Source organism: Pelobates fuscus, chromosome 5 (genome assembly GCF_036172605.1).
Source record: "Pelobates fuscus isolate aPelFus1 chromosome 5, aPelFus1.pri, whole genome shotgun sequence".
Classification (NCBI taxonomy): Eukaryota; Metazoa; Chordata; class Amphibia; order Anura; family Pelobatidae; genus Pelobates; species Pelobates fuscus.
The window spans coordinates 270464187-270484707 of record NC_086321.1 but is presented as its reverse complement, the minus strand read 5'-3'; the positions used below and the strand labels follow the sequence as shown (position 1 = coordinate 270484707).

At 42.7% G+C, this 20521-nt stretch overlaps 2 protein-coding genes across 2 annotated transcripts in view; one reads left to right on the top strand and one right to left on the bottom strand.

Annotated features, from left to right (window-relative positions):
* Positions 1-20521, bottom strand: part of SMC2 (structural maintenance of chromosomes 2) — a 446565-nt gene that overhangs the window by 357146 nt on the left and 68898 nt on the right. The gene's annotated exons all lie outside the window — the stretch shown is intronic.
* Positions 1-20521, top strand: part of ECPAS (Ecm29 proteasome adaptor and scaffold) — a 72455-nt gene that overhangs the window by 24248 nt on the left and 27686 nt on the right. The window contains exons 15-25 of the mRNA XM_063455287.1: positions 207-310; positions 1220-1343; positions 1846-1926; positions 2045-2270; positions 2696-2787; positions 3438-3572; positions 4004-4169; positions 4758-4930; positions 12705-12806; positions 17606-17729; positions 18985-19130. Coding sequence (XP_063311357.1) covers positions 207-310; positions 1220-1343; positions 1846-1926; positions 2045-2270; positions 2696-2787; positions 3438-3572; positions 4004-4169; positions 4758-4930; positions 12705-12806; positions 17606-17729; positions 18985-19130 — 1473 coding nt within the window. The remainder of the gene's footprint in view (positions 1-206; positions 311-1219; positions 1344-1845; positions 1927-2044; positions 2271-2695; positions 2788-3437; positions 3573-4003; positions 4170-4757; positions 4931-12704; positions 12807-17605; positions 17730-18984; positions 19131-20521) is intronic.

Genomic DNA, 20521 nt, shown 5'->3' with positions numbered 1-20521 from the left:
AGTTCTGCCTTCCACTGACTGTACAAATGTCCGTTATTACAGTCAGGTTTTTTTTTTTATTAAATTAAAACATTTAAAACAAAAGGGCTCATTTTATCCAATAGTTTACCTTTAAAACAATTTTGATAATGAAAGGTGAAGGCATTCAATTCTTAAATACAATGCATAGTAGAGAGAGATTGTAATATTTACTTTTGTGTCTTCAGCCAGAAGTTCAGGTTCGACAAGTTGCTGTGAAGTTTGCCAGTAATGTTTTTGCTCCTGATCACATCCCATCAAGATATTTGCTTTTGCTGTCAGCCGGAGATTCGTAAGATTTCTTTACTAAACTAATTCTTGCATTCCTGATAGAATACTTAGTTAAAGGTTAAAATGCCATGATATCAGATGTAATCTATACATTGTGCTAACCAAATTACTAACTGGTTATAAAAGGTGTAAAGTCCTTTAAAATTAGGTTCAGCTCAACATAGTTATACCCTTGGGATGGTAAGACATTTTAGATTTAAAACGATTTTTAGATTTTGGTAAATTTAATTCCCTCTGTCTGCACTATACATTTTTTTTTTTTTTCTCAAAGCGCAATAAATGTTGCTGTGTAAGAAAAATAATAAAACCTATAACGTGTATTGTAAATGTAATATATATTTTACATTTAAAATACAAAATGTAAAAAATTAAGTTAAAGTTTGGCTACATAATATTGTTTTATTATGATTATTATTTTTAAAGGGTCAGTCTAAACACCTTAACTTCCACATCTTGGTGCAAAAAGTATTTGTGTGCAGTTCAAAAGTGGTTGTGTGTGGTTTTAATTTTTTGTTTGTGTTTTTTTTTTTTGTTTAAACTATTTGCAAGTACCTTTACATAAATCAGGACTCTTTATTCACCCATGGCTGGTCCACGTTACTAATCTAATTTTTGTTCATCTTGGGTGACGATGGTTGGCTGAGAATGATGGGAGAGAGTTAGCCCACTGCTCTCGGCCTATTGCTGCTTTCTAGCTGATGGCTTAGAATGTGAGGAATGGCATAGAAAACATATGTCTGTTATTTGCGATTGTTTGGCCTGAGATAGCTGGCATTTCTCGGACACAGTGAATCCTGACCCAATTCTACCACTCCTCATATATTGTCTACTTTGATCTCCCATTTTTATGGAAGTGAATTCCGTCACAATCACATAAGGGATTTTTTTATTTTCTTCTGTTGAATTGCAGGCGGGAAGAGGTACATGGAGAAGCACAGAGAGCCCTCCGGACATTCTCTGCAAGTGGTGAAAAGGATGGATCTTCTCCTAAACTTCCATCCTTCCCAGTGATGGTCCGTCATATCTCTGAAAAGGTATGTTGGAGGAGGGTGCACTTTATCTTAGAGTTGGGATTAGATTAGCAAATTGTATCTATATTCCCAGGTTCAGAAACAGTTGCCGAAGCGTGGTTTCAATGGGAATCTGCAACAAATTCTGCTAACTTTTTACTAAATTGTTTGAGTCCCTGTTGAGTCCCTTCTTTGTAGGTTATTCAAACCCTTTAAGTTACTCTAAGCCTTTGTCCTTTTTCAGCATTCTCATATTCTATGTTTAGTTTATTCAAACTCTTGCAAAATATTTCAATCTGAGAGTCCGTAATATGCCCCTGAGATTTCATGTAAGAAAAAACATTTACTGTTGGTGTAAAAGTGTGCATTCTGCGTGACTAGTTCCGTAATGTGTTTTTTTTTTTTTTTTTAACCCCTTAAGGACCAAACTTCTGGAATAAAAGGGAATCATGGCATGTCACACATGTCATGTGTCCTTAAGGGGTTAATTCATTAATTTTATTTTATTTTTTTCACTCCCTTGTAGGCTTCGAACCGGATGAAATCTCGTTCTAAAGTTGTGACCACAACGTCTGTGCTCCCCTTTAACCCTGCTACATTTTTAGAGGTACAATATAAATGTGCCCACAAGCCACAGAACAATCTTGCCAAGATTTTTAAATTAAAAAAGGCCCAATATTTTGTGTGTCCTGCTCTTTTTGACTGTATGTCTTCTCCTTGTTCAGATCATCCTTTACCTGAGAATGTGCCTGGCTCACAGTGCTGGGGTTACACCCACCTGCCAGTCATTAGCAGATATGCAAGACCAGGCCCCAGCTCTTGGGCGTTATATCAGAGAGCTCATGTCCAATGAATTTATTGCTCTAGACTCCTCTTCTTCAAAGAATGGTGACATGAATCCAGTGGAGATGTACATGAGCCTCGTCCAGCAACTATTATCTGCTGTGGGAGGTAAAACTGACCTCAGTTCTTGTTGGTTTTGATGAATGGAAATGGATATGTGTTTATTTTATAAGTATATAATATGTTTATGTCCGAATCAAAATGTAAAAATGTAATTTATTACCCAGGTCTAAAAGTACTCTCCATCTCAATAATTTGTTTTTGGTTCACACTTTGCAAAATGGAATATGAATAGGAGTGCAGGGGTGCATGTGTGTGGTATGTCGCTGTGTGTGTGTTTGTGTGTAGAGTTGTCAAATGCAGGGCTGGTAAAATTGTGCATGATGGAATAATTCTGTCACTGGTCAGGTAGGGGTTAACAAAGCTGCTGCAAACCACATTAGAATTCCTTCTTGGTGTTAAATGTAAAAATGGTTTTGTGCGTATGTTTTTCCATACAATTTCATTTTAGTGGCATTTTCTATGTCTTTCAGGTTTGTCAGTGATGTATTGCTTTCTGGAAGTAGTCTCTGTCTATCCACAAAAGCTATCTGCAAAATTGGTGGATTCCACTGACTGGATAAAGGTAATGTTTACTGCCTTCTTAATTTAAAATTAAATTTTTTTAGATGTGTATGGTACCAATGATGGATATACTTCGTAGAAGGACGTGGATAAGTAAGAAACAAAACATTTTTGTTGTGGCTATTCATAAAAAAAATAAATTAAAAGGATGCTTCTGCCAACAAACAAATGCTGTCCAAGTATGTTTAAATTGCATACTCTGGAGTTTTTGGTTTTTAGTACAATTTTATGAAGAATTATCCTAGACACATTTAATTTAATATATTCTAAAAACAAGCTGATGCCAAATGTGGCAAACACATGCATCCTTCCAAAAAAGCTCAAGTGTTCACATACATCAAGTCATTAAAGTTTTTCTTTGAAGTCTATTGTGCGCTCTAAATATTGGAATATTCGTGTTGATGTACAAAGTTTTTAAACTTTTGATAAACCTGATAGGCATAAATATCGCAGGGGATAGCAGTCCCTGCAATATCTAGCCCCCTAGTCTTTCGGTGGAGCTCGTGCATTCTATTATGTTAGGCCACCTTTTTGAGCCACACGCATTCTAGTATAGTGTTCTCAAGGCTCCAGTGTTTTGGAACACAGGCACGTAAGTGGAACTGTTCACCAATGTCATGAATTGTAATGATTTAACTAATTGCTTTTCAGACTCTGCTGATTTCAAACAAGGAGGAGATGCGAGAGCTGGCAGCTCAGTTGTATGCGGTAGTAGTGTCTACAGTGTCTGGCCCGGAATTAAAGTCTAAACTGCAAAGTCTGATTAAGAGCGCTAAAGACAACCACGTAAGTAAATAAACTATTTGAATGCAAAATTCTTGTTTTTATATGAACGTAACATTTTTAAATTCCTATCTCCTTTCATCCCTTCCATTATAGCATCAATCTTTATTAACTAATAGGAGGAAGCTGGTTTTGTGTGGTGTGTGTACTTTATGCAACCCTCACACAAATGATTAGTACTGGCTCATACCAGGTGACTTGTATGGTTTCACTCCTAGCTTTATGTTCCACTAACGGAGTACATGCAGTATTGGATGGTACGTGGAGTATTCACATTGGAAGTTTTGAAAGGAACAGGGATAGCTTAGAAAACAGTCAGTTCCATGAATTTGCTTCCTGAGTGTATCCAGATTCTTGTCTACTTTCCTACTCTTATGACTTGTACCACTTTTCACCAATGTCTAAACCCAAACTTGTTTGTTTATGGATTCCAGAATCCTGAGGCTCAGCATGGATCCCTGCTTGCCCTGGGCTATCTGATTGGAAGATACTTGGCCAAATCGTTTAAACATAACATAGAAATGCAGGACTTGGAACAGTCTAAATCCGCTCCTCTACCTGATCAAAATGAAATGATCCAAACCTGTGTTGAAACTATTGGTAAGGTTCCATTCCACGAAATGAACCTTCTAATGCGGACTCCTGGAGTACAGACATGCCTCATTCAGCTTTCCAGATGATTGGCTGATTCCCTCATGGTAGCAGCAGTCAAAAGAACTCTGAATTATTTGTCACTATGTTTATGACAAAGTACTGCTGTGATGCAAAGTAATTCCTTATTGCTTTGCTGAACTGTGCGTGTGTGTACGCAAGAGTATGTGCGTGTATCTACCTCTCTATAAATGTGTATGTATAGATCAGGACTCAAAATTCTAAGTTATACATTACTCAAACAGGCCTGAGAGACCCTTGCTACTGCAAGGCTGGAGCGTCTATGATAATCATTTAAGGCCTACATAGCCAAACTGTAAAAATTCTCTAAGTACGCTATGCTGTTGATTTTGTTTCATTTGCATTAAATTCACTTTGAATTCAATCTTTAGTAAAAACCCTGTTTAAAATATATATATTTTTTTGGTCAACTAAGCCGGCCATTACCTGGTTCATGCTTCAATCTCTCTCTGAGAAGGTCTCACATTCTATACTATGTCCTTTTGTTTAAATGATTGCTTTGCACATGTTTTTCAGGCTCGTTTCTGGATAACCCATCCCCACAGCTGTCAGTAGCGGCTATTATGGCTTTGGGGGAGATTGGAAGGAATGGGGTGCTTCCTATTCCAGATGATGGATCTGGTTTTACCAAGAAACAACTTGTGGAGAATCTGTTGGCCAGGATAACGTCTGGAAAGGAAATAAACAAGGCAAGTCACTAAGGAATAAATCTTTGCACTTTCTATTTCTTTTTAACGCTCCTCAGAATTTTTTAATTTATATCTGTAACACCGATCATTTGGTTTGCTGTGTTTTGTGGACTCAAGCTTAATGTAGCATCTGTTTTGTCTCGGTATTTAATATTTAAAATGAACCCACACTGCTAACTATGCAATGTCTTTTCTCAATAATGTTTCTTAATGGCTTTCTGTCCATTACTGTTTCTTTTTTTTTTTTCATTCTTTATTTATTACAAGGCAAGACACCACAAGCATTTGAAAACAATAGGAAATAACAAAATATTATGTAATACAACGTCATATATAAAAACACTGATAATAGTAACAGGCATATCATTTATGTAAAGAAGAGCAACCGTAGACACAATCTTGAGGTTTTCATATTAAATAAGTGTTCTGTAGCCATAGGTTTGTAGACGTTCATGGCGTTTCACCCTGTTAATTTTATTTTCATTAAACAAGAAAAAAAATCAGTCATCTCTTATACACCCATTAGGCCTATGTATTTCCCGTGTTTATTGGGATGTATGGCATGTAATCTCACCCAATAAACCAACTAACTCCAATCCAATATACGAGGCCCCCTGCATAGGTAGTCCATGTGACCTCGCATCACAGGTAGGCTCCGCCCAATGCATCGCATCTATATGTGCGTGCGTTGTTATCCGATGCGTGAATTGGGTAGGGCTTTCCAAGGAGGGAATGTAGTAAAGAGGTATTCTTGGCGTAAATAGAGATGAACGTAGAAGAGATAGAAAGGAATAAAGTAGAGAAGAAGGGTTGTCCATGGGGGAGAGTGAGGGGAAGGGGATGGGAGGGGAGAGTTTTTAATATATTGCCAGCTAACAATCATGATTAATAGTTCCCTCGGGCTAGCTTCAATATAGCTGTGGGTTGTGGCGGAGATCAAGGTGCCCAAGGCGCAGGCCATAGGCTAAGACCCACCTGACGGGGTCCAGCGAGGCCCATCACAGGATAACCGATTGAGAGAGTGGAAGGTAGCTAAGGATATGACATCATGGGCGGGGGCATGGGGGAAAAAATCCTGTCCTTTCCGCTCCCTAGTCTCCTACTCCGCTATCTACCCATGGGGCCCAGACCCTGTCAAACTTTTTAAGGGTGCCTCTGACCCGTGCCGTCAACTTATCCATAAGGAAAGCGTCTTTGATCTTCTGTATAACAACATCGAGTGGGGGGGGGGGGGTGTCTCATTATGTAGCCACACTTGGGCAAGGGCTCTTCTGGCTGCTAGGTTCACTTTGTGTATTAAATTTTGTTCCATCCTGGACCAGTCGTCTATAGATCTGGCCAGGAGGAATACCCAGGGGTCTAATTTAACCTCTCTATCAAAGATATCCTTCAAAAGCCCCGCCACTAGTTTCCAGAATTGTTGTGCCTCAGGACAATCCCACCACATATGAAGGTATGACCCCTTCTGACCACATCCCCTCCAACATAAATCCGTGGGCAATTTATGCATCTTATATAACTTTACCGGGGTGGAGTACCACCTAAAGATGGTTTTTATTTGCTTGTTCCTGCATGGAGACACATATAGACAAAGTGGCCGCAGCCTCCCAGATCTCCTGCCAATCGATACCTTCCAGTTCCTCGCCCAGGTCTGCTTCCCATTGAGATATGTAGGTGAGTTCCCCCCATTCTGTCGTACTCGTGCTTAAGTGAGTATACAATATGGAGATGAGGCTCCTAGGGATCCGTTCCTTAAGGCATATAGATTCAAAGAAGGTAAGCTGCCTCAGGGCACTGACCTTAATCGAAGGGGCCTGGGCGAAATCCCGAATCTGGAGGTAGCGGAAAAAGTCGGCAGGGCGTAGTGTAGCCCTGGTTTTCAGTTCCTCGAACGATATAAGGGAGCCACCGTCATATAAGTGGCAAAGCCATTGTACCCCTGTGCTTTCAATACCTTTAAAATCCTTAGCGTCTAGTCCCGGGGTAAAAGCTGTATTTCTCAAAAAGGGAGCTAGGGGTGACAAACTGTACTTAGTCGAGGTGGCGTCCCAAAGTCTCAGGGAGTTCGCGATGGCCGGACATTCGATGCGGGTCGATGGCCTATGGTCCTTAGGGACCCACATCAAAAATTGGGGCAAGTCGGGTCCCATGAGAGACGATTCTAAGTCTACCCACCGCCTCTCCTCTGGAGGGGAATGCCATAGAGCTACTTGTGATAGCTGAGCTGCCAAGTAGTAAAAGTATAAATTCGGGAGGCCTCAAACCCCCTGCCTTAGCCCTATAGAGAACCTTTCGGGAAATCCTTTGTCTCTTATTTTGCCAGATACATTTTCCTATCGCCTGCTGGAGTACACCTAGGTCAGACTTGGTCACTTTGACCGGGAGGGCTTGGAACAGGAACAGAATTCTGGGGAGAACGTCCATTTTCACCGAATGGATTCTACCGATCCAAGAAATCGGTTTATCCAGCCGTTTCTCCATATCGGTTATCAGGGTGCGGATCAAGGATGTATAGTTTTGTGCATATAGACTGGTAGGATCCGCCGTTAACCAGACCCCTAAGTATTTGACGTGGTCCCTCGCTATACGAATCCGGTAAGTATCACCTATGGAGGCTATGTCAGGATCGGTCATGCAAAGAGGGAGTGCGCTAGATTTAGGCATGTTTACCTTGTAGCCGGCCAGCCCGCCGTAGGCATCAAGGACATCCGCCAGTGCCTCCATTGACCCAATCGGATCCGTCAGGGTCAGCAATATGTCATCGGCAAAACCCTAGACGACATACCGCTGGCCCCTAACCAAGATCCCCCGGATATCCAGGCTTTTCCGTATCTCCTGCAAATCTCCTGCAAAAGGGGTTCTAAGGAGAGGACGAACAGCAAGGGAGACAAAGAGCACCCCTGCCTAGTACCGTTCCCCAAACTGAAGGGCGTCACCTTTGCCCCCGATATCCGAACCCGTGCCTTAACATCCGTATACATTGCTCTAATCGCGGTTATAAAGGTGCCTGGTAGGCCGAAGTGTCGAAGGACCTCAAAAAGATAGGGCCATTTAACCCTATCGAAGGCCTTCGCGTCGAGGGACAAAAACGTCGGGATTTTTCTATTTGTTTGCCTCCAAATTAGGTCAACATTCCGCCTAGTATTTTCGAAAAGTTGCCGGCCAGGTACAAATCCCACTTGGTCTGGGTGTATCAATCGTGTTAATAGGGGGTTCAGTCGGTTAGCCAAAATTTTTGTTAGGATTTTCGAGTCGTGATTGATCAACGAGATCGGACGGAAGCTGCCCGGGACAAGATCATCCCTGCCCGGTTTCGGTAAGAGCACGATATCCGCCAACGACATATCCTGGTCCGGGACGCCTCCATTCATTAAGTCATGAAACCACGACTCCAAATGGGGTACGAGTTCCTCACGAAAAGTCTTGTAATAGCCGCCCTCAAAACCGTCCGGACCTGGAGCCTTGTTGCCTTTCAACAGTGAAATTGCATCATCTATCTCCTCAGCGGAGATGCGTGCTCCAAGGGCAGCAGATTCTTCGCCCCGTAGTTTTGGCAAAGAAAGGCGAGACAGGAAGGCACGAGTATCGTCAGCTTCGCGCTGATGGTCTGAGGCGGTTCCGTTGGAGTGGTTGTATAAATTGGTATAGTACTCTGTGAAAACCTGAGCAATTTCAGTAGGGTCTGTACAAAACTTACCTGAAGCGTCCTTGATCCTCGTGATATGCGAGTGCCCCTGTCTCGGGCGGAGAGACCTGGCCAACAACGTATCCATTTTATTGGATTTTTCGTAAAAGGTCCTCTTGGACCATGTTATGGCTCTGGCGGGATCGTCTATGAGTGTATCACGAACCGCGGATCTGAGGTTTCGTACATCCGACAGAGCGCCCGGTGAGGGGATAGCCTTATGCTTTTCTTCCGCTTTCCCCAGTGCCTCTAATAGTGATGACAATAGTTGCGATTTACGCTTTTTCTTCAGGGAGGCCTCGCGAATCAATATACCCCTAATAACCGCTTTATGTGCGGCCCACACCGTAGCCGGTCGAATGCCAGCTACCGCATTCCTCGCGAAATATTCTAGCAATTCCTTGCGAACAGTCTCTACTACGGCCGGGTCTTGCAATAAAGAAGTGTTTAGTTTCCAGGATTACGGAGAAGCCACACACAACTTATCCAAAGTTAGCGTGACCTCAGCGTGGTCCGACCAAGTAATAGAGCCGATCGCAGTACCTGAGACTCTGGATGCGGAAGAAGAGTTAACTAAGAATAAGTCTATCCGAGAGTAAGTATCATGGGGCGCTGAGTAAAAGGTATAGTTACGGCTATCAGGGTGGTGCACTCTCCAGATGTCAATGAGACCCGTACGGTGTATAAAGGAGCGAAGCAATTTGTCCTGGCTACCCCTCCCGTGTGACCTCGGGAGTCCACCGCGTAAGCCTCTGCCCACCGCAGGGCATGGTGCAGCGTTAAGGTCCCCTCCTACAACCACCATGCCGTGAGGTAAACCGTTCACCATCTGGGTCATGTTGTCCCAAAAGTCTACAGAGGGGTTGTTAGGGGCGTAAATATTCAGGAGATGAATGGTATGAGAATACAGACTTCCCGATATTAAAATAAAGCGCCCACCCGGGTCAGCCGTAACAGTCCCCACTCGGAATGGGCATCTCTGGTGTACAAGCACCGCTACTCCCATTCCGTTTGTTTAAAGCCCTTGCTTCGTGGACAGACCTGAAGGTATGATCCCTGAGAGCAAATTTCACTGAGGTCGGTATATGTGTCTCCTGCAGGAGTTCTATATCCGGGTTTATGCGTTTAAGTTCCCTGAACATAAGGCGACGTTTACTTGGTGCGTTTAGGCCTCCATTACTGTTTCTATCCGGGCAACTAATCTTATTATTGTAAAATATAGAATCTGTCTCATCCCAGGCCTAGTCTGCATGTCCAGTCCGTGTATTCACCTTTGCTCTCATGTTTATTTGTTTGTTAAATATTTTGAGATTGTTGTTCATCTACCCAGTGATGTGAGATTATAAAATTAAAGAAATACAGCTGTTATTACATATTATGTGGCAACATTGCTTGCATTGTATTGTTACATGCTCATATCGGAAAACTACATTATCACATGACACATCAAAATGACTGCTAGTAATGGTTGGTTAAATAAAGTATACATTTTGTGCTAACTTTTGGCATGATATTAACTTGGCTATAATCTGGCTGAATTATTTGAGGACAACTGTAAATGTAATTTCATAGATTAACTCCTAGAATGTGATGGCAGATCAGAACTATTCGGCCCATCTAGTCTGCCCAATTTTCTAAATACTCTCATTAGTCCCTGGTCTTATCTTATAGCTAGGATAGCCTTCTAACAGAAAAAGGCTGCGCCAAAGAAAAAAATCAAAATATAAATAACAATATTGGATAGCAAATAGTCCAAAATAAAAATAAAGTCTTATCTAGAAGATGCTCCTATGGAAAATGGGAGATCTGTTGATGTATTGGTCGAAGGAAAGGTCCTCGCTGTTCTTGGAAATGCACTCGTATGTGAAAGATAAAACAAATACAAAACAGGATAGTGCAATACGTCTGGTAGTAAAAATGGATAAGAAGTTAAAAGTAGGTATAAAACTCACATTTATAAGAGCTATAATTCGCTCTAGCTTATGGGATATAGGGAAAATTCCTCCGTCAGTGGTGTGTTCCATGCTCAAAGATAAGAGACAACCAATAGTGCTCACTGGATAAAATAATAAATATAAAATGGTACTCACAAGAGAGGAGCAGACCGGCTGCTCCTTGAAATTAGGGCTGGTGGTATTAGCCCCACCTCGGATTGCTTGGAGTCCAGGATATTAAAAATGGCAGGTAACAAAATAATATACAGTGTAAAAAAGATAAATGGCACTCAATAGAAAGTGTCCAAATAATCTTTAATATGGTAAAAATACACAGTAAAATTTCCACAAACGCGTTTCGCCAATACGGCTTTATCAATACAAGGTAACCTTACTCCATATTGATAAAGCCGTATTGGCGAAATGCATTTGAATTGACAGGGTGGACCGTGTGCCCGCATGCGTTGACGGGTATTATGTTATATGATAATGAGGTTTAAAACAAGCTGGTGAGACATGAGTATTGAAAAAGGAGAATAAACAGGTAGATTCTTAGGTAACTAGATATGTCCGTGTGAGATTAGCTGTTGTCAGGCTATTTGAATGCTTGCCTAGTGGTTGCTGTAGAAAATTATGAGACAAAGAGCAAGGTACAATGGCTACACATATACAATTGCTGCTGGCTATATGAATATAATGCTTGCTGCAAAAACACCTTCATGGCATTCTATGAAGCTACACAATCATCGTTAGTAGATGCTGTGTAAAACTATTATAAAGTATGCTTTTCAACAGAGGGAGGCCATTAGGGTCTTCATGCAGTGGGGTGATTGTATCCATCCAGACCGCTGCCTAGTGTCCTAAAGAAAGTCCATGCAGTCAGCCCACACCCTTTGCTGGTTCAGTGGGGTCCCACTGAGTAGGCTGAGGTCGTTGTACTTCCAGCCCGTGCGCCCGAGGGTCATCTCTGCTCTTCACCCAGGGCTTCCCTGGCTGAGCTATCTGCACATGGAGAGTCCTCAAGACATGCTTCGCGCCATGAGCGCTGTTTTGCTTTGTGACCCGGTGAGTTAGGGTAGCGTGTCGCTTCCGAGGTTTGCAGAGCCTCCGAGGAGAGGGAGCACCATCTGCACAGCCTTTGGGCCTTCGTTTTAGTGTCAGGCCCACTGCATGCTTTGCCGTCCCGACTTCCCGTGTTGTACCTTTGTCTCGTGGTCGCTTGGGTGTGTCAGCGGGTGTCCGCTCTTGCGTGGCACTGTGCAGTCTGCTGGCCAACTTGGCCCAGAAAGCCTTGAAGATCCGATCCAGCTCCGACATGCTGTGAGAGAGTGGGCACGAGACGGCCGCCATCTTAGGTGGGTCTGTGCACTTTGTGTTCGTGCTTCCAACTGCAGCAGGTTCCAAAGTAGATGTGTGCCGGGATAACCCTCACCAGGGGGGAGAAATATTGGGGCTCAACCGCTGTGATTCTGCTTCCAGGTAGGTTGGAGACCGAGAGATCGTCCGTTTCTCAATGCCTCCGCCGCCGGGAAGGCCGTAAATATGTCGCTAGGTCTCACGGTGTTGTCACGCTTAACCCCTTAAGGACCAAACTTCTGGAATAAAAGGGAATCATGACGTGTCACACACGTCATGTGTCCTTAAGGGGTTAAAAGTCCGGTGTTTTAGAGAACATAAAGTAGGTTAGTTTCACGATGCTGCACGGAGCTCAGACACCATGCGACAGCTCGCCATGGCGGTCAGGCCCCCCCTCCCCCCAATCTCGTCTTTCCTTCAAGCTATACATGTTTAAGATCCTTTCATCTTTCCCAGTGGTGAATAATACAACTGTTTTGCTATATAGTCTACTTTTTGGCAAAAAGGGGTTTGCATTGTAATGTGTATTTCTTTTTTTTTTTTTATTATTTGTTTTGAATTTTATGTCCCATCAGCTACAATTGAAATGAGCACCAATAGATTAATGAATAAACAAATGTAATATTATGCAATATTACCTAGTGATTGAAATGTTTAACATATTTAATATTCAACAAATTATAAATTTTTGGTGATGTCATGAAATGTCATCCGTCCTTAAGAGGCGAACAGAAATATTTTTTGTAACTTTAAATTCGTGCTTTTTTTGACTGTATGCTTGATCTAACCATATTCGCAGGCCAAAGAACGAGCTATAAGGACTCTGGGTTTTTTTACTGTTGGAGATGGGAATTTCCCTTATCAAAGAATGCTGCTTCAAGGACTAATGGAATCGGTTGAAGTGAGTAACTTGTTTTTAATAAAATTAACAGGGTTATTCGCTAAAGTGGCTTTACATTTGAATCCTCTTTGAAATCATGACCTTTCTCAAAATAGCTGACTTGGATAATTTTTCTAGTTGTTACTTGGGCCTTAAAGGGACATTCCACTACCCAAATTAAAAATGAAAAAATAACACTTTTAAGTAGATATACCCTCATTGAAAACATGCATGCATTTAATTAGGCATTTTTTTTCATTGTGTTTATATCTAAAACCAGCTTGCAAAAAGCTGCAAATCTCTTGGTGTTGCCTTTTGCAAACCTTCCCTTCTAACCAGGGCCGGACTGGAAACTAAAAGCAGCCCTGGAAAAAAATTCTATACCAGCCCAATAATGCGTCGTGCCAGCATAGTGTGCTGATATAGAGGGTGAAAAAATAACTTGAAATTGAAAACTCTTACTCCAACGAAAGAACGCATATAGGGCTTCAAAATAAACAAAAGAGTGCCTTTATTTTAAGTAGACGTACATTTGCATGTAATCAATGTTTCAGTACAACTACTTTGGCCTATTAAGGACATTTTAGTAATGATACTGAAATGCTGAATGTCTGCAATTGCACAACTAAACAAAAATGAAGTTAGCTTGTTTATTTTGAAGTTCTATGGGTGCGCTCTTCACTTTAAATATGTTATGGTGCATGAGTATGCAACTAGCAACAAGACTGGGCCAATACGTGCTCATTACACACACAAACACATATATATATATATATATTAATGACATTTATGTGTGTATTATGCATATATAAATGTATATTACTATATGTGTAAATATTATAGGCATAAATATATGTTACTAATACACACATCAATATATATATATATATATATATATATATATATGTGTGTGTGTGTGTATTACTGTCAGGATCACATCAATTTACGTCTATTACCTTTACCTCGTTTAGTGTATCTTGTCTCCAATTGTCTCCTTTTTTTCTCTTACAGCGACCCTTGTGCATCTTTTACTTCATCCCAGTCCCTGTGTGTTTCTTTTTACCCTTCTCCAGCCTCTGTATTTCTCTTTCCCTAGCCCCTTTTGTGTTGTTCTTAGCCCCAGCCAACAAACCTTCTGTGTCTCTTTCTTCCCTCCCCTCCCTGTCTCTCTTCCCCCTCTTCCCCCTCTCCTCCCTGAGTCTCTCTTCCCCATCTCCTCCCTGAGTCTCTCTTCCCCATCTCCTCCCTGTGTCTCTCTATTACCCCTCTCTTTGTACCCCTATCCCCTGTGTCTCTCTATTACCCCTCTGTCTCTTCGTCCCCCTTCCCTGGTGTCTCTCTATTACCCCACCTGTCTCTGTGTCCCCCCTTCTCCTGTTACCCCTCTGTCTCTTTGTCCCCCCCTTCCCTGGTGTCTCTCTATTACCCCTCTCTTTATTTCCCCATCCCCTGTCTCTCTATTACCCCTCTGTCTCTTTGTCCCCCCCTTCCCTGGTGTCTCTCTATTACCCCTCTCTTTGTCCCCCCATTCCCTGTCTCTCTATTACCCCTCTGTCTCTTTGCCCCCCCCCATCCCTGGTGTCTCTTTATTACCCCATCTCTTTGCCCCCCCATCCCCTGTCTCTCTATTACCCCTCTGTCTCTTTGCCCCCCCTTCCCTGGTGTCTCTTTATTACCCCATCTCTTTGCCCCCCCATCCCCTGTCTCTCTATTACCCCTCTGTCTCTTTGCCCCCCCCTTCCCTGGTGTCTCTTTATTACCCCATCTCTTTGCCCCCCCCATCCCCTGTCTCTCTATTACCCCTCTGTCTCTTTGTCCCCCCCTTCCCTGGTGTCTCTCTATTACCCCTCTCTTTGTCCCCCCATCCCCTGTCTCTCTATTACCCCTCTGTCTCTCTATTACCCCTCTCTTTGTCCCCCCATCCCCTGTCTCTCTATTACCCCTCTGTCTCTTTGTCCCCCCCTTCCCTGGTGTCTCTTTATTACCCCATCTCTTTGCCCCCCCCCCATCCCCTGTCTCTCTATTACCCCTCTGTCTCTTTGTCCCCCCTTCCCTGGTGTCTCTCTATTACCCCTCTCTTTGTCCCCCCATCCCCTGTCTCTCTATTACCCCTCTGTCTCTTTGTCCCCCCCTTCCCTGGTGTCTCTCTATTACCCCTCTCTTTGTCCCCCCATCCCCTGTCTCTCTATTACCCCTCTGTCTCTTTGCCCCCCCCCCTTACCTGGTGTCTCTTTATTACCCCATCTCTTTGCCCCGCCCCATCCCCTGTCTCTCTATTACCCCTCTGTCTCTTTGTCCCCCCCCCCCTGCCCTGGTGTCTCTCTATTACCCCTCTCTTTGTCCCCCCATCCCCTGTCTCTCTATTACCCTTCTGTCTCTTTGCACCCCCCTTCCCTGGTGTCTCTCTATTACCCCTCTCTTTGTCCCCCCCATCCCCTGTCTCTCTATTACCCCTCAGTCTCTGTGTCCCCCCTTCCCCAGTGTTTCTATTACCCCTCTATTTGTCCCCCTTCCCCTCTTTTTGTCCTCCACTTCCCCTCTATTTGTCCCCCCTTCCCCTCTATTTGTCCCCCCCTTCCCCTTCCCCTATTTTTCTCTGTACCTGCTGCTGCTACAGGAGGACTGAGGGAGGGGGCGGAGCTAACTACCATGCTCCCTCCCGGTTCCCATAATTCCCAGCATCTACACATCATAGAGTAATCCCTACTCTATGATGTGTAGATGCTGGGAATTATGGGAACCGCGAGGGAGCTTGGTAGTTAGCTCCGCCCCCTCCCTCAGTCCTCCTGTGCTGACAGCTATGCTGCTGTCAGTATCAGTGAGTGTGCCGCCGGATCGCTTAGGCGGCCGCCCGGCACACTCACTGATACTGACAGCAGCATAGCTGTCAGCACAGGAGATGGGGCTGCCGGCCGCAAGGTGAGTAATCACCTCAGAGTGTGCCGCCGGACCGGCCACCCGGCGGCACTGACATGCGGCCGGCGGCCGCGATTTTATTAGACAGCAGGGCTCCCTCTCACTCTCCAGCCCCCAGGTGCCGCGGCCCACCGGGAAATTTCCCGGTATCCCGGTGGGCCAGTCCGGCCCTGCTTCTAACCCAACCCAGAGTTCCCAATGCAGCTTAATGAGAAATCTTTGCAAGAAAATGGATTTGGGCAATTGAATGTGTTGTGAGTTTAACTACACAGTTCTAAACAACCAGAAAGTCTATAAAAACAATGCACTAATCATTTCTAAACAACCAGGATGGAACATGATTGCTTACCCTATTGTCATGCAGGAGGTGTAACCAGGTTCATTTTTAAAAGTGCCAAATTCTATTGAAATCTGCAATTCTTGTAAAATGTGAAATTCACTTTTTGTGCTCCCACAAATCTGTACAAAGGTTTCGTACAAAGTTGTAGAAAATAATTTCTGCAGGCTTTTCAATATAAACGCAGTGTTCACATTGGTGCCTAGTAACACCTCTAGTGGCAGTCACTCAGACGGCCACTAGAGGTGCTTCTTAATTCATGCTGCGCTGTGTGCATCACTTACGTTCAGTGTTTCTACGCTCTGCATCTCTGAGGCCATGCTGATTGGCGCAGCAAAGCATTTTCTTATAGGAAAGCATTGGATTGGCTGAGATCATCAAAAATGATGTTCTCAGCCATGGAAGCGGTGACTGTCAGGTCCAAAATGAAGAAAAAGTAAAACAATCTTTTAACTCCAATCTGTGAGTGGTCGGGAACCTAAACTGCTACTCCTGCAGTATAGTGTTCCTTAAACCTGTCTTTTAAACCTATGCATTAAGTATTGTTTGGCATGCTTCACCTTCAATACTTATTTCTGCATTCTTTATAAAAGTAAAAATGATTGGTTACTAATTGGTTATGAATACTGATTGGTTATGAATATTTTTCAATCAGGCAGTGCTGGGAAACTATTCATAGATTTTTACTTGGAATCACTTCAGAGATTTTACAGCTGATTGGTAGTAATAAACCATGAACTCGGGCTTGTAATTATTGTTTACGTATAATCACGTGACACTGATTGGTTCTGGAGAGTATAGTTAATCTGAAATACAACTTTTTTTTTTTTTTTTTTTTCCTTCATTCAAGAAAAAGGTTTATTGATACAGGCTCATAAACAATAATGATATGTCATTGTTGATTTGTTACAGAGTACAGGAACTAGTATTGAGACATTAGTGTAAGCATATGTCACATAGTTTGTAACGAATTAGTGTATGGGTCTGTATGAGCACGCGGGTTGATACAGATTATGTTGGTTACTATCAGCTCATAGTAAATTGGTTGCTCGTTGGCAGGTAGTGGGAAAATAAGAGAATGCACTGCACAATCTGCATTTTGATTTTATTTGTCTGTGTTAACGAAGAATATGAGTTGGGGGGATTGATCGGTCAATGAGTGTAGGTTGGCACTGGCTAGAGTGAAAGGAAAGGGGGTGTAGGAGAAAGGATAAGAGAAAGTTGGGATGAGGGAGAGAGAGAGGAAAAAAAAAAAAAGGAAGAGGGGGAGAGATAGGGAGGGTAGATTGGTGGATGTTGTCCGCCCCATCTCTCCTCCCCTCCTTCCCAAAGCAGCCACCTCTGCACTGTGTTGTTCATCAGGTTGAGGGGGGGACATGGTCCAGGGTTATTTTTTTAATGCATTCGTAGAAGTTTGGCAGAGACCAGTGTAAATAATGTTGCCTGCTGGCCTGATCTGGGATTTGAGTTTCTATCAGACTGATCATTGTGATATGTTTGTCAATATTAAATATAATGATTTGTTTTGCTAACATTTTCCTCTGTAATTTTATATCTTTTCATGCAGGCAAAACAAATAGAACTTCAGTTCACTGTAGGAGAAGCGATTACAAATGCTGCTGTTGGTACAAAATCCTCTGCGGCTAGAGATCTTTGGCTTGTCACAGAAGAAGAATACCATCCACGCACTGGTAAATAGTCTAGTTTTGTTTGATTCTGAATATATGCAATTTGTACCATTTTTCTTAGGCGAGATTTTGAGTACACTTGCCTGAAACATTTTAATTGTGTAGGGATTCTGTGACCATACATAAATCAAAGTATTTGAATGGCCCTAAAACGGTTAAATTAGTCAATAAAAATATTTGGTGTATTAGTTGAAAAAATAAGCCTATATCTTCCCTTGCATGGGGTGAACGGAACAAAAAGGTCTGATTGCTATTTGTGGGAAATGCTGCAGAAGAGCTTGAAAGATGGCTCATATGCTCTGTGTTTTTTTTTATCTTGAATATTGTAGCATTAGGGTTTTTTTTGTTTGTTTTTTTCATTTGAAGTGTGGTATATACAGTTAAAGGGACAGTATAGGCACCCAACCAACTTCAGCTCATCAGTCACTGGAGGCGCTCCCTGCGTCCAAACTTACCGGTATCTGGCGCTGGACCTCCTCACACTCTGCAGGAGTTTTTCCCTGTAGGAAGGCATTGATTCAATGCTTTCCTATAGGGGGGGTCTAATGCTCGCACGTCATTTGCCGTGCATGCGCATTAGCACATGCTCGTCCTGGAACATCGGAGGGGGTGGAGCGTCGACCCAGTGCCGAGGGACATCCGCGCTGGGATAAGGTAAGTAAATTAAAGCATTTTTACCACTTTATTTAGCCGGGTGGGGGGCGTGATGGAGGGGGGAGGCAGAGGGAGCTATAGTACCATGAATAGCTTTGTATTCCTAGCATTCATAGTATGCCTTTAAACATTATTAACCCCTTAAGGACACATGACACGTCTGACACGTCATAATTCCCTTTTATTCCAGAAGTTTGGTCCTTAAGGGGTTAAGTGGTTAAAGGAACACTCTGTGCAGCAAGTGGTTATGATGCTTGAAGTAGCTCTGGAAGTGTTGAACAGTTTTTTGAAAACTCAGTCCAACCTTTTAGCCATTGTGCCACTGTGTTATATTCACTACACGGAGTTTGTCTCTTTTTCAGGTGTTTTATTAAATACAGGGAGGATATCCAGGCAAAGAGTGAAATAATGTTAAATAAAATATTTTTTCACCTGCTGATTTTTAGTGCTTCAATTAACATTGCTTAGATGTTAAAATTTTATATGATTAAAAAAAAAAAGTTGTGCTAGTTTCTAAATGCTTGGTCCCATGTAATGTGCAGCAAGTAGCACTACATGGTGTATGCTGAAATTTCTGAGCATCTTTTGTCCTTTGTCTGGATAGATGTGAAGGTGAATGATGAAGTTCAATGGGTTGTAGATCAGATTCTCAACAAGTACATAGTGAGCATCAATCCGCACATCCGTCAGGCTGCGTGCGTCTGGCTCCTTTCACTGGTGAAAAAACTGAATGAACATAAAGAAATAAAGGTAAAATTCATATCATATCCGTCATAATGCACCTGCCATTAGGTATATATTCTCATTAGGATTCCTTCTGAAAGGTAGACTTTGCTCTCTTACTGTAATGTAATGTAAACACATACAAAATCTATATTTAAAGCGGCACTGTCATGCTAAACTTACCTTTCTTTAATCGATTCCTCTTCTCTCCCTCTCTCAGGATCTGTTCTTCATTTCTTCCTGTCTGCTCTAGTTTTCTTTAAAACATAAGACAAAGTAGGGACTACTTTGTCTTATGGAGGTTTCCTATGCCTGACCATCTCTGACCAGCGGAGGAGCAAAGTGTGCTCCGTTTCCTGTGATCAAAGCAATTTTTCCACGATTCTTACCTTTCCTCTGTGATCTCGAGATGCTTCCTGTCAGTATTCCCGAACGTCCTGTCATTTAGACAGAACGCCAGCGAAACCACTGAATTTTGTCCTAACCCAATGAGAACAGTTTCTCCATTCGTGTTAGGACGCAATTCGGGACTTTGTTCGGACCGGAATTTCATTTGAATGAATGAAATTACGATCCGATCGCGGCTGCATCTTGCAGCCGCTTTTAGATGGCTCCCTAATACCGTGAGAATTAGGGAGTTATCTACCAAAAGGCTGAAAGACCTAAATTGGTCTTTCAGCCAAATTTACTAATACTAAGTAAAGATTACTTGGTATTTGTAAATTCTGCCCCTACACGCTATGCCGCGAATAGGGGCATGTCTGCTTTAACTCTGTTAAAAAATAAAATTAAAAAAACAACCCTAGTGTCCCCCACCCGTACCGTGCGAGTGGGGGCTATTAAACTGAAGTGGAGGACCTCTTGCCCCCTCCCACCCCCCGAAGGGCCCTAAATGACAATAAGGGAGGACAGATCTATTGTTGTCCTCCCCCCGGCCCCCACCCTGAGCGGCGGGTGGGGGCCCTAAATAACAATAAGGGGCAGAGGGACGTATTGTCCTCCCCTCCAGCCCCCACCCCTGATCGGCGGATGGGGACCCTAAATTAAAATGTGAGGGGGGGACCTATTGCTCCTACCATCACATTTGCATTAAAATATAAGATACTTGAAATATGGAAATCCATATAATATTTTTTTCCTTTTTAATGATCTTTAAATGATCTTTGAAGGAACAGGTCATCTAGTACTGATAGTAAATATGTAGGTGTTGACCCTGCCAACTTTTTATTTAATTATTTTTATGCACAACACAAATGAATCTTGAAATCTGAAGTGTGATATGTTGGTCTATTGTTCCTTGATTATACCCATCACTGTGTCATTATGTGTTGATTCGTTCAGCTTAACAGTATGTCCTCGTGTCTATGAGGCTACTGCACTAAACCTGTTTTCATGGGAGATTGTCTTAAGACACTTAT